The sequence below is a fragment of the Pelodiscus sinensis genome, chromosome 16 (assembly GCF_049634645.1).
Source record: "Pelodiscus sinensis isolate JC-2024 chromosome 16, ASM4963464v1, whole genome shotgun sequence".
Lineage (NCBI taxonomy): Eukaryota > Metazoa > Chordata > Testudines > Trionychidae > Pelodiscus > Pelodiscus sinensis.
This window is the reverse complement of record NC_134726.1, coordinates 27,770,532-27,785,030: the sequence shown is the minus strand read 5'-3', so window position 1 is coordinate 27,785,030 and position 14,499 is coordinate 27,770,532. Positions and strand designations below refer to the sequence as shown.

The 14,499-nt window shown below is 46.8% G+C and overlaps 1 protein-coding gene across 7 annotated transcripts in view; it reads left to right on the top strand.

The window, feature by feature from the left end:
• MAD1L1 (mitotic arrest deficient 1 like 1) overlaps nt 1-9,668 on the top strand; it is a 743,124-nt gene extending 733,456 nt beyond the window's left edge. For 6 of the 7 annotated variants that reach the window (XM_075899591.1, XM_075899593.1, XM_006112872.3 and 3 more), the window contains one exon: nt 8,551-9,668. In XM_075899591.1, the coding sequence (XP_075755706.1) occupies nt 8,551-8,709 (159 nt within the window). In that variant the 3' untranslated portion in view covers nt 8,710-9,668. The remainder of the gene's footprint in view (nt 1-8,550) is intronic. The other variant, XM_014581068.2, reaches the window with a different exon arrangement.
• The last annotated feature ends 4,831 nt before the right edge of the window (nt 9,669-14,499 follow it).

The following is a 14,499-nucleotide window of genomic DNA, read 5'->3' as shown; positions in this document are numbered from 1 at the left end:
TCCTAGTATTCACTTTTCATCCTGGCATTGCTAGGCATTTGCGCCTCTTCACACAGCAGTTCAAAGCAGCTTTTTCATTACCTGCCCTGGAAGGCTCTTTATATAGACGTCTGTTCCCCTCTGCCTCATAAATTCACTTTATGTATCAAGCTTGTGACATAGGGATCAGAGGTCTTGACAAGAAGCAATTATTATAAAGAGCAAACTCTCCCTCTTTTAGGTTACAAAGAGAATATTATGGGGAAAGGGAATATAGCTGGAGACAAGGAGAGGTCATTTTGGGAAAGGCAGCATTCCCTGATTGAAGGACAGGTCTTATTAGTGCTCAATTGTTAAGCGTCCCATAGGGCATGGTAGAGTGATGTCGCAGGCTAGCAAATCTGCTGGTTACGACAAAAAATAAACAAAAGCAATAGAGTGGGAGTTCAATAAACTCATAAATATTTCCAGCCAGAACCACATCTTGTGGGCAAATTTGCTTGATGTTGTTTTTTTAATATTTCTATCGTTTTAAATGAACAGCCTCTAATTACAGTGATTTACTAGCTACCTGGGGACCTGATATTTGAGCAGGGTGTAATGCTTAGGAGAGATTGATTGGTGAAGCATAATTCAATTGGGGGATTTTGATAATGATATCACCACCCAAGAGAGCCAAGTCTGAACAATTATACAGATTCTCAGAACTCTTTATATCGCATTGTTTAACTTGAGCAGTCAGTCTCCCCTTCACATCCTCCCTCCCCATGTCTCTGTCCTTCAATATTTGAAGAGATCTTCTGGAGACCTATATGAGAGGAAAGAACGCTTAGCAAGAATTAGCCTCTCTACAGAATAATCCCATTGTGCAGACACTAAAGAGAAGGCTGTAGTGCACCAACTCCACTGAGAAAAATGTGGCCAGCAAATCCCATCCTGCTCCTGAATTTACCACATCAGCTTTAAAGGAGGAATTGATTGTGGTATTTTTAGCTGAGCATTCAGACTTTGCAAATACTTTTGTTTGTGTGTGTTCCTTCGGGAGTATGCGTGCGCATGTGCACACACACAGACTTTTAGACGTGAGCTTTGTTTTCTAATGTGTACTCTTTGCTGGGAATTGGCGCCTGAGAACAGGCTTAGGGCCCTCTCTGAGGCTGTGTGCCTCTCTCTGACAGCTGTGTGTGCACGCTAGGCCTTTGACATTTAGAAAAATCTCGGAATCTAAAGCAAGAGGCAGAAACAAAAATATTTTCTTGTTTAAAGGTCAGAGCCGACTGCTTTAAAAATGGTTTTAAAATTGGTTTGTTGGACTGTGACAAGATTTAACCGTACTAATGGCTGGAGAAAACATGTGACCTGGCCTAGGCGGAAAAAGAGAAACCCTGCAGGAGGCTGCATGACAAAACTATAAAAAGTGAGAGAGGCAGGCTAAAACACTTGAATGAGGGATGGGTTGCTTTTGGCAAACAGAAGGGCAAGTGTCATATCCAGCTAGAGTGTTGGCATGCAGGGTTTTGCACAGTGGGTTGTGATAACACTGCTGAGTAATGCAATCTTAGGTGGGGTAAGAACATTGCAGAGTTCCTAAGAGATGCCCAGATCAGTGCCAAAGGGGTTTTATAAAGTAATTAAAGGAGGTAGGTGGTGTGGAGGCAGCAGAGCTGGGTGACCCATGGAAAGATAATGCAGCAGGCAGTTCCATCTTGTGACGAGAGCAATGCAGGAGCCATACTGGCACTGCAGGCATACAGTCAGCATGGCCAAGTTCACAGAGTGAATAAAAACACCATTGCAGCAAGGAGGTATCAGCCAAGGAGTAGGGTACCAGTAGGATTGTTCCCTGCAGTGTATTCACAGTGGTAGGCTAAGTCTGCACTGCCACTTTACTGCACTGCAACTTCCTGGCTCAGGAGCGTGACAAACCACACACACCCCACCCCGAGTGCAGCAAGTTGATGCGCCAGTGTAAACGGGTTCCCAGCACAGTTAGCTACTCCCCTCGTGAAGATGGTTTACATAGAGTGCTCTCCCAGCACGCCTGCCGTGGGCCCACTTTCAATGTAAAGCGCTGCTGTGGCTGCACTTTCATTTTGAAGTGTAGACAAAGCCTTCATGGGTTAGGAGGTCGCACAGCAGGTGGATCCACTCAATGAAAAGAGCAGTGCAGACATCTTAGCAGATGAGCTGGAACAGCCCCAGTAGCCTTCCTGCATAAATGTCACTGGGGCAACAGATTACTTGTCCATTAAAACAGCTGGCCAAGAGTAGCTTTGAAAATAAAGGTGCCCATTCACTTTGGAGTATTGCTGTTTCATCTGCACAGTAATGAAGTTCCTCATGGTGTCAAAGGGCTAGAGAGTCACTTTGCCAGTCCAGTTAAAGCAGCACATCCTCTTAGAGCTTAACCCTTTCTGAGGTCCATGCTGCACATGTACATCTGAATGCTCATTGGGCATCTATGTCGTACATCTTCCATAAATAGGGCAGTGGATTTTCATATGAAACAGGAGATTGCCCCACTTTGTGGTGAAATTCTGAATTGTATCAAACGTCACAATGTGATTTTTCTCTTTTTCTCCCTTTCTCCCACCTTTGTTCTCCTCTGCTGCGTCTTTCCCCTAGACACCTTCTTCTGGGGCCTCCGCAGCACAGCATCCTTCTCTTCACAGCACTCCAGGGGTGCAGTGAAGGCAGACAGAAATGATGTGTTAAAGGGACATTCGTTTGTCAGACTCTCCCACTGCAAGGTGGGAAACTGAGGCAAAAGATGCTGCCCAGTACACTATGGGGTTGGGTTTTCTTATGGCCATGGATGGCTGGCAGAATTCCTGGGCCCCTGGGCAAAGTCGGGGTGGGGGACGAATTCCGTGATCCTAGAAGTGAGGGCACAAGTGGGGGGGAGCGTTGGCCCACTGCATAGCCAGAGTTCTGGTGGCAATTTAAAGGGCCTGGAGCTCCAGCCACTGCCACAGTAACAGCCACCCCAGGCCCTTTTGAATCACTGGGCCCCAGGGCAGTTGCCCCCTTTTCCCCCTCCCCTCTGTCTGCGGGCCTGCTTATGACCTCATGCTTTTGAATGTGCTCATGGTGTTTGCCCTTCCCGTGTGTTGGCAGCATCTGTCACTGTGTCTGACCCTTTTGCTGTGTGACCTCTTGCTGCCAGCTGGTTCAGGCCTGGCCTTTGGGCCCAGTGCCTTCAGGGCCTCGCATTGCCTGGTGCCTGCCTGCCCAGCCGCTTGCTCGCTGGCCTGGCTGGGAGCTGCCTGGCCACATGGCGCAGCCAACCACAGCATGCTGCCTTGAGACCTGCAAACTCTTTGGCCAGGCCTGAGCTGGTTGGTCTAGTAAGAAATGATGACAGTTCATACCAAGTTTCAGTTTACAGACTTTATACCTTATTTTAATTTCCTGTTTGCAAAAGTATTCCCTGGAATGGGGCAGTGGAGGGGTGAATTTCTATCTTGTCCCACACAGCCTTCTGAATCATCTGAGTGTCTTGTAAAGAGCCAAACAAAATTTTAGCAAACCTTGAACATCCCCACCAGTCTAGAGAGAGAAATTCCAGTCCAGGAGATTGCTCTGTTGGAAAGCTTATAGACTTTAAAGACTGGGACAGAGAGTGTAATCTTGACCATATCGATAGCAACCCTAGCATGGTCTGAACCCATGTATGTGTCCTGTTGAAGTGACAACAATGAGTGATCCTCCTTTGTACTTCACACCTCGCTGCATCTCTTACAAACATCAGGACAGTCCTGGCAACTGCCAACGTGACTTCCTAACAAAGAAACGCTTTACTTTTTGCAGCATTTAGAGTCCCTAGGGATTGTGAACAGAGTCTGCTTTAGACCCCTATTGTGCCATGAGTGAGGGTGATCCCTGTTGGAGCTGAGAGGAGCTAATATTTGCTTCCCTGTTATGCTCACCGTTACGGAGACTCCCAGTCTCTGTAAGTGCAGCGACTGAGTGCATGTGGGTATCGCTGTTTTTCAAGGCCAGCAGTCAGACTCGTCAACCTGAGGAATTTGGTGGTTGGGGCTACTTGGCTCCTACCCTCCTGCTCCACTCTTTGTGCCTTTCCAACCCTCAAAATAAATGTCCAGCTAGAAACACAGATATTGACCGAAGAGTTTGGCTGAAGATGGAATGAGCAGAGTGCGAGACAAATAGAAAGTTTATCCTGTGACTGAAAGGGAAACAGTAGCTCCTTCACTGGGCTGCTCACCTCTCTCGGGCATTCACTTTCCATGATTAGCTTTAGATCCCACTCAAGCCTTCATCCCCTGCACAGACAGATAAATAGAGTGGAACAAATGGAAAGGGCACACAAGTTCCAAGGTACCTGGCTCTCGTAAAGGACTGAGTGCTGACACAAGGCTTTATCTGTAATGCAAGTCTCTGCCTTCAAAAAATATAAAAAAAACTATAAAGCCTTGAATAATTTACCAATTTCCAGGGTTAAAAGGAAGATTTATGATGTTTTCTTCTGACTGGGAACAGGTAATCTTTTCTCTTCTGGAAAAGCAATTGTACTAAAGGCTCCTTTTTCTGAGGAGGTTGAAAAGCAACTGCTGGAAGTTCATGTCTCCACATGATAGATGGACCCCACTTGTCCTGTTCATACAACATGGCCAAAAAGCTGCTTCTGACTTTGTGGTGATTCAGTAGGGCAGAGCACCCAAGAAGTAGAAAATGTGGTGGTGTTCTTTGTACCCGTAGCGTGGCTCAGGCACTTGCAGACTTATGCACATATCAGTACATAGGTGCGGGAGCTAGGGGTACAGCAGCAACTCCCTGGATTGAAATGGTCTCCATTATACCTAGGGTTTACAGTTTGGTTCCATGGCACCCCCATGATATAATTTGTTCCAGCACCCCTTTATCAGTATCTAGAGTGTTTTGTCCTATCTCAATTCTTTTCCTGATAAAGATCTTTTATATTTCTGAAAACAGAATGGAGTGATAACAGAGACAGGCTAAAACTGGAATGTCTTCTCCCCAAATGTTGGTGTGTTGGATAAAATAGAATCTAGATCTGACCCACCCTGGCTTTGGTTTTGCAAACTCCAAAAGGCCACATTGATTTGCCCATTAACCTAAAGGGGCTAAATTAGACCCGTAACAGAGGTGTTATCTTTGACCTGACCCTTTCAGTAGACCCACATATTTAGTCGAGCTCTAAATCTTTCTGCTTTCAGTAACAACATCCTAACAATATGACTGGATAAAACACTGTCGTCCTTTTGGTCCATATTAGATTGAATTAATTTTTAAAGAAATGTTATTAGACATTTTCCACATGCCATCACGACAGATCAGATTGCAGATTTTTTTAGGTGCCCTAACTACATTTCCTTACCTGAACATATTTGGCCCTTTTTTTTAAGTTTGACATAAACCCAGGGAACTCAGAGTTAATAATGTTTGGTTTGATGATAATTATATTCCTGTGATAAATTTTACCCAAAATTACTGGTACTCTCAACTTTAACTCCATTTTAACCAAAATTTTGTCCAGCAACTTGCTTGTTTGTTAGGTTTTTTTAGTCCATTGTAGTGTACATGAACACTAAATAAGAAATGCAAAAAGAATGATATGATTTTTTTCAAAAAATAATGAGTCCTGTGGCACCTTAAAGGCTAACAGATTTATTCAGGTATAAACTTTTGTGGGCAAGGACTCAGATGCATCTTTGCCCATGAAAGCTTATGCCCAAATAAATCTGTTTGAGTATGTCTACACTGCCACCCTAGTTCGAACTAGGGTGGCCAATGTAGGCATTCGAACTTGCAAATGAAGCCCGGGATTTAATATCTGGCTGCTTTATGCCACCCTTGAGCAATATAGAAACAACCAGAAGATTTCACTGAGTTCTAACTGTACAGAGTTTTGAAGCTATTTCCATTATTTAGACCATAAAGAACAAATAAATGGTCTGACAGTGGGTGCCAAATTCCTCCATGGATTTACTTAATTCTGTGCCCAAATAATAAGGGCACTAATTTGGTGGAGGAGACACTATATATTTCATACATAGTGAAGAGAGTTGTAAAATTCAACTCAGCCCTGACTATGAAGATACTACTGGTGCCTCCGTAATATTTTGACCTTCCTCTCCCCAGCCTAAACTTTAATGTGTTGGCACACAGAGACCCAGATCCAAAACCCATGGGCTTGGATTTGCAAACTCAAAAGCTGGCTGCCTTGGCATATCTCTGATTGATAGCATCTGGCCTATGGTCTAATTCAAGGCTATGTGAGAGCTCCACACTGAGATTGTGCAAATGCAGATCCCTCACTGACCTAGTTCCCTTTCTCTCTGTCATTTGCCACTGTTTTCATCTTTCCCAGTCAGTCTCTTCAGTTTGTCCCTATCTGACCCACTTTCCCAAAGAATGCTCAGAAAGCGAGAAGGGTGGCTCTATGAAACAAAGGATTAAGGCGCTAAACTTCACCATCTGGAGTAGTTCATAAAGAGAAATGAACATTGAACTGAAGTGGAAGAGCTTTAAACAAACTCTTAATTTACTTTTCCACTACAAAATCTTGTTTCAATCCCCTCCCTGGCATTGGTGTGACAGGGCCTTCCTCTGTGCCTTGCACTCGTCACAATCAGAAGTGACATTTACATGAGAAGTTCATAATGAAATTAACCCTGACTCCTGCAAACATGAAATTGGAAACAAAAAGATCCCTGGGGCCTTTGGTGCTTCCCTGACATTAGCGTTGCCCTTCTAGGAGGTGAAGGTACATGCTGCCTGTGCACACAAACACCCAGCACTCAAGTTACTGATAGCCCCCTTGGGAGAGGGCAGTTCTATCTGAGCTGCTTCAAGACTTCCCTTGGCTGCATAGCATGTGGCTAAGGAATGTCCCATTCCGGAGACCGGCTGGTTGTGTTGTGCCTCATGAAGAGGGCAGATGCGGAACAGTGATCTTTCCCAAAAGAGAAATGTCTGGGGAGGAAAACACGACTTTCTGCTGGGATTGTTTTGCTGGTTTATTAAGAAACAAGCACAGTTTGCACTGGATCCTTTGGTTCCTCTTGCATTTTGCTTCTTTACCCTTTTTATAACCTATGTTCAGGGGGGCTGGAACAGTTTGTGCAGTGGGGGTGCTGAGAGCCATTGAACTGACCAGTAAACCCTGGATTTAATGACAACCGCTTCAAGCCAGGGGGTGCTGCAGCGCCCGCCGCTGTCTTAGTTCCAGCACCTATGCCTATGTTATGATGAGAGGTTTTTACCATGTGTTGAGATTCCACCCTTCTCTGTGTGTCTAATTTCTCCTTCAGCAAAGCACCTGATCATGGGAAGCGGTCTTGATAATAGGGATGTCAGCATGTAGCTGACTACATGATTAACAAATAAACCTAGGCTTATGGGTTAGTCCTATCGACGACATGTACTCCCCTCCCCCCCCTTGCTACCTCTGTACCAGTGAAGGACGGGAGGCAGGAGCTGGTGCCCATGAAAAGATGGCTTTTAAGCTGGCTTCCCACAAGCACTGGATCAGCAGAGCCGCCTGCCCCACTCTCGCCCCCCACTGCTCCCTCTGATAGAGAGGCAGTAGCAGATACTGTGAGGGGAGCAGGCAGGAGCAGATACACGCAGAAAACTGGCTTTCAAGCCGGCTCCCCCCACATATCAGCTTACACAGAGCCACGTGCCCCCCCTTGCTGTCTCCCTCAGAGGCAGCAGCGTGGGGGAAGGTCGGGGAGGCTGCTCCATGGGAAGCCAGTGCAGCCTCTGTCCATGGGGGGCGGGGTCTGGTGCCACCCTGTGCTGCTGCCTCCGTATCAAAGGCAGCAGCACAGGGGGGTAGGCTGGCCTGCGTTGGGAGCCGCCTGCCACCTTGTGCTGCTGCCTCTGCCACAGCTGCTGCCTCTGCTGGGGCTCCCCAGCAGTGGAGTCAGGAGCATACTGGCTCCTGGCCCTGCCCCCACGTTAAATAATCGTGTAATCACTCTGGGTCTTTTATTGCAGTGTAGACATACCCAAACCAGGGGGCCTAATTAAAGATAGATCACTGGCTCATTTAAAAGGAATATTCATTGAAAACATGTCGTCTTTTCCTCCAAGAGAGGAGTGGCCTAAGGACTTTGGATCCTTAATGGAGAAAGAGCTCTTTGACTATTTTCTGCCACCCAAGACCAGGCTATTCAAAGATTTTTCTTCTAAAGCATCCCTGGTTCTGCTTTTTCTGCTGTGACTGCATGTGTTAATTGTTCAGACCCTTTAAAGTTTATTTTCAAGATATTTTAAATATTCTTCCTACTGCCTTGTAATTCATTATTCATTTGAGGCTCACAAGGGGGGGTATTGTTCAGAGATTTTGGAAATGCAGAACTTAATAATGGTCCAATTAAATCATGTGTTGAACACCTGCTCTGCAGCAGATAACGTTACCTTGATTAGAATAAGATGTACACTGAAGGAGCCTCCATAGCAAGAGTGCTAGAATTCTTCAGTATTTGAAGTGAAATGAAACCCTACTGTATTAACAATTTCTTTCTTCCTTCCCTGCCCCTCATTTCTCTCTTCTCCACCCCTATCTTCTCCTCTCAGGCCTCCAGCTCCTCTGGTGGGAAGATGCAACTTCTGGAAACTGAATTCTCTCTGACAATTCGTGAGCTCATCGATCTGCACCTGCTGCACCAGGACAGCATTCCAGCATTCCTCAGCGCCGTCACCCTCGAACTCTTCAGCCGCCAGACTTGTGCTTAACCCTCACTGAAAGCTAGCCTGGCACCTTCTAGATGTGGCTCAGGACTGTCGTTTCACCGCTGGCCTGCCTAGTGCAGTGGAAAGGGGATCCAGGAGCTAATCAGGCCAAGTTCTTTTGCTTCTGTTGCATACGGTTGCTTCCCATTTCTTTTACAGTCCCCTCTCTCCTTTTCTCCCCAAACACATCATGGCTGTTTGAAGAAGCAATTAAGATTCCCACAATACAGTTTCCAGGGGAGAACAAAAATAACTCCAGGTCAGAGCTCCCTTTTGCCAGCTGTCCACCTCCCTATTGAACATTGAGACCTTTTTATTAAATTGTCAGCTTCTTATGTAGCCTGTCTCAGCAGGAGTCACTATAGAGAGGGCAGGAGAATGTTGACTTTGGGGAGCTCACAGCTGCTCAAGTCCCAGCTTCTTGTAGGTGGATCCTGTTGAATTGGGTCTCAACCTCTCCTACATGAAAGCTCTTTGAAGCTCAGCGCACAGGCTATAGGGGAAATGACAGCTTGAGCAGCCACCAACTAATGAGGGTTGGCTTCTGGGAGTGCAGGACAATTGTGGAGGACTGGAGTCATGGCTAGTGGGGCCCTTTGGATACAGCCTGCTCTCATAGACAGCTCGCTGCTCAGTGAGAGTTGAGAACCGTTCAAGACAGAAAGCTTTGCAAGATCATGTCCTTCATAGCTGGTTTGTCAGAACTCAGCACCTGTGTGGACCCTTCTCTCTTCCCCCTCTTACGCTAAACGCCCAGTGCTTAGACATCACTGGAGTGCTTTTCCTTCCTTGCACAAGACTCTCGGGTTGCTTGGCTATTTCAGGCTATTTTTGGGTGTAACCGTCACCACCTCTCTCTCCCGACTGCAGAGGGATCTTTCTGACAGCTCTGAAAGGCTGTACTGTAATAGAGGGGCTGGTTAGTTTGTTTTTCAGATTAAAGTATCACTTTCCCATCTGGGCGTATGCTTCTTTTATTTGACGTTTTTACTCCCTTCCCTCCCTTACCCAGGGCATCATAGGTATCCGATTGATAACAAATGGTCAATTGGTGGTGCTTGGGTTTACCACAGGAAGGGAGGGTGTACAGGGGCGGCCTAGGCGCCCGATGATGACATCACGCCATTGACGGCTGTGCAGGCGGGGGCACCGATCGTGCCTTCCGCCTGGGGCGCCAGCTGCCACAGCCGGCCTTGGGCCACTCCTGAGGGTGTATTATACAGTCCTTCAATTTTTGAGGCACATCTCATTACTGCCAGAAATGATACTAGTCTCTACACATTATCCAAAAGTGATTCCTACTAATACAATGGCTTCCCCTTTGTACTTTATTCCATTACCCTGTGGGAAGGCAGTAGCTCCTCCATTCTCAGTAGGAATCATACTGAGGACACTCACAGTAACTCTAGGCCCAATCTTTCCCAACTAGAATGACTGAAGCAAACAGAGTGTGGAGCTACAAGCGCAAGAAGTAAACAGTTGCTCCAGTTCAGCGTTCTCTGTAAGCTGTGCACTTGGGCAGCCTCTCATGAGAGATTCAAATGCCTTCCAGCTGATTAGCAGAGAGCCCACAGCTAGCAGCATGTGTTTATATTGGTGGTGCACATTCGTGCATGCCTCAGTGCACATAACAACATTTATTCTGCACATGGATGGAAAAAATTAAAGGGAACAAATTGCTCCCACCCCAGTTTTCATAAGTGGTGGAAGGCGCAACTTTTGTGAACGGATCACAACTCCCCCATTCTCATTGTGGTTACAGGGCATTAGCATAGCCATTTGAGTGAAGACCAATAACAAAAGTTTGCCATTTTCTCTGAGGCTGGGAGAAGCCCTGGTTGAAGATGGATTGCCTGGCATTCTGTGCCAGGGGAACGCTGTCTGATTCATATGCACGACATGAAGCTAAGACTCGCCTTCATCAGTCATGAAGAAAATGAATCATGACATCAGCCCCACTCAACTTCTCGGCCAACATAATAGCAGAGCCTGGCTGCTTCTAGAAATCTTTCTCTTGGCTCCTCGCAGGAGAAATGAAGTAATTAATAAGTTTACATTAAACCCACTATCTTAGCAAAACAGAGGTGATGTGAGAAGCAGTGCTGGAAACTGGCAAGGGAAGGCAGCCTCCTGCCCATTAGAAAGTTGCCTCCCGAGGGTGAATGGATAATAGGCTAGGTTAGAAGAAATATCTCTCTTCAGAGACTCCCTCAGTGTGGGGGAGAGACATTGAGATGAATTGCTGCTTTCAGCCATGGGTTTCCGAAGAAGCTAGTTGGTTCAACAAGGTTTAATAAACCAGCACTCCAGTGAATTATAGCCTCTGCCCCTTGTAGAACAGGGCTTCTGCCCTGGCATCCGGGGGTAATCTGGTGTATAAGAGTCTGCTCTCTGCAGACAAGAGTTCCTGGCCAGAGGGCGCTTCATTTGTGCATACACTGCCCCTGAAGATGGCATGCCTGGTTTCAGAGAGCACATGCCAGTGCTCCTGATTTCTTCCAACAACGACTCTTCCCTTGGCATCCAAGAGGTCTCTGTATGGAGGCTCCCTGTGGAGAGGGGCCTTGCTAGTGAGTAGCAATTAGCTGTGCATCAAACAATGACCTTTGGGAAACTCAGCTCCTGTGCGGTTTGCTGACTGATATGGGAGCATTCAACTGAAAGTGTCGACTGCAAGCAGCTCTACACTAAATGAGCAAGCAGCCATGTTTAGTCAGGAAGTGTCAGCAGTGGGAGTTCAGAGTTTCTAGGGTCTAGTCTTGGCTCTGGCACAGATTTGATGGGGAGCCTTGGACAAATCACTTAGCCCCACTGACTTAGTTTCTCCCTTCTATAAAATGAGGATTCTAATGCATATCTAGCACAAGGAGTTGGGAGGAATAATTCTGATGCTAAGACTTGCAATGATTGTTGATTACATGCTGAGCCACTTGGAGTTAGACTTATCTAAGAAGCCCCCCTGCTGTGAGAGCACACAATGGCATTGCCTCCCACACTGCATTACTCCTACTAAAAGGGGAGGCAAAAGAATTGTTTCGGCAATAAAACAGAGACATGGACTGTGCCCTGGTGTACTGTTGCTTTAAGCACTCCTGGATCTAAATGCCAGATGAGTTAGAGTCATCACCGGGATAAGAGGTTGGGTACTGATGAAGTGGAAAATGGGGAATCCTGAGGGGTCAGCAGGATGGGGGGGTAAGAAGCTGGGAACGGGACAAGCTGAGGTGGGTGATGGGGATGGTGAGGCATGGAAAAAGTGAGGAGGGACAGAGAACCCTCAAGGGCACAGCAGCTGGTTGAGAGAAGCTGAGGAGAGGAGGAGTTGCTGATAAGTGTGGTGTGAAAGAAAGGGGGGAGGAGGATAGCTCAGTGGTATGAGCATTGGCTTGCTGAACCCAGGTTTATGAGTTCAATCCTCAAGGGAGCCATTTAGGGATCTGGGGCAAATCTGTCAGGGATGGTACTTGGTCCTGCATGAAGGTAGGTGCCTTGACTCAATGACCTCTCAAAGTCCCTTCCAGTTCTAGGAGATTGGTATATCTCCATATACATATAGTGGGGAAAGGAATGGAGTTGGGGAAGGATAGGAGAAGGTGGGAAAGATAGAGATGATATTGGAGCCAGCAAGAGAGCAGGAGGCTCTGATACAGGATTCATGATTTATAAATTAAGAGGAGAAAAACAAACTACCTGAAACTGGTGTCCACACAGCTGCAACTGTAGTGCCTCCACACAGATACTTGCAACAGGAGGTTTCCCCTCTCATAGTACATAATCCACCTCACTAAGAAGCTGGTAGTTAGGCCAGGGAAGAATTCCTCCATTGACAGCATGGCCTATGGATGGGTTAGATTGACTTAACTATGTTGCTCAGGGCTGTGGATTTTTCCTGCTGGTGAGAAGCATAGCTATGCAGATGTCTCTTTTCACTGCAGACCAGCCCTAAAAGATCTCTGTCCTGTTGTTGAACAACGGTCCTGGGAGATCTGGGAAAATCAGCTATTCCAGGTTTGGCCTCCCCCACAGGAGACAGTCTGGCTATGTCTACACTGCAGAATTTTTCCAGGATAGCGTCCAAGGCACGTGTATGCTCTTCCAAAAAAAGTTTCAGAAAAGCAGACGTGTTTTTTCAGCATCCCTGTAAACCTTGCTTCACAAGGAAGAATGGATGTGCCGAAAAAAGGGGGGTTTCTGACATTTGGCTCCATATAGACAGGCCAAATGTTGGAAAAGCCTCTTCTGACAAAAGAAGCGGAAAAAGAACACCACAGTCTAGACACAGCCTCGGTGTAGGGAATGGTGGGGGGTCTATTGGCTGAGGGGGCTCACCAACTCCAATCATCACCTCTCCCAGCAGGAGTCCTCAATAAGGATAGTTTGGGAGAAGTCACTACCATTAGGGGAACTGAGTCACTCATCCACAGTCCTCTCATCCCACTGCTCTGAGTGCCGACGGTCCTGGGGAGTTCACAGCTACTCCTGCCCCAGCCCCTGTCAGCAGAAGTCTCTGGGGAGGAGTGAGTGAAATGCATCAGCCGTTGCTGAAGTACACACAGTGGATGCCAGTCTCCAGCTGCATTAGTTGCCGTAGGGATCAAGTTGAGAAGGCTATTTTCTGTGCCGTGTTGGAAACAGCCTGGATTTTACATCCTGTCTCATTCCGCACCCTGAGAATTTGAAAGTCTCTCTCTCTCTGGTTGGGCTGATTCTGCAAAGGGCTTGCCACAGAGTGGGCTGGAGAGGCCCGTGCAGAAGTCACTTTAACTTCAGAAGCCAGGAGAGGAGAAGAGAGCTTCTATTCTCTTTTCATTCTGGCCGTACAATACTTGGGATGGGAAAGGAGGCAGAGCACTGAAAACCTTTCATTCCAGGGGGTGTTCTCTCTTGTCTTGGGTCAGGGCAGTGAAAGATCTTTTTTCAGACTCTAGTGCAGCCTCCCCCACTGTATGTAGAGGCAAGAAGCCTTGTTTTCCTGCCTCCCCCCACTTCCTATGCAGATTAAGGACCTGCTCTCTGTTGTAAGTGTGCCATTCCAATGCTTAGCTGAAACAAAAAGACAGAACTATGTAGCACTTTAAAGACTAACAAGATGGTTAATCTTGTTAGTCTTTAAAGTGCTACATAGTTCTGTCTTTTGTTTCAGCTAGACCAGACTATCACTATTCCAGTGCTTAGTGCTGATTTGCAGTAGGAGGCTGGTCTCTGGCTACAGTTGGGCAGGTGCAGAGCCTGCCCTGGAAGCATGGTACAGTGGCCACAGTTGATGGCAAAATGCCACAGATGAAAGAGGAAGTTTAATCCATCATGGGAAGTTAGCATGTTCCCAAAGAGACAGACTCGTCGCCCTTTGACGTAGCATTAAGAAGCTCCCAGTGATTCAGAGAGAAGCAAAGTTTCTTTACCTTGTCCTCCATGTAGAAGCTACAGAGATACTCTGCACCACACGCCTGTAGCAAACACGCCAGTCCCTTTCATTCGAGAAGTGCGCTCTGAAAGCCGAGCTCGTTGGGACCGCCTAGCCTGTGTACCGGCTGCATTCAAGCCTCTCTTTGGCTTTTTGTCTGGTTTGGTGTGTTAATATTTTCACATGCATTCTTAAATCTTTGATACTAGGACAGGAGCAAAATGCTGCCAACCCCTCCAAACGCTGACTCTCTTGCAATAAGGGGGCAGTCTTGTTATCGGAGCAAATTTGACCTGGAAATCATCGTAGTAGGGTGCCCTGATGATGTATGCTCCGGTGTCTTTTTCTGACTGTAGCTGCATTGTTAAAGGCAGGACTGGGCTCAAGCA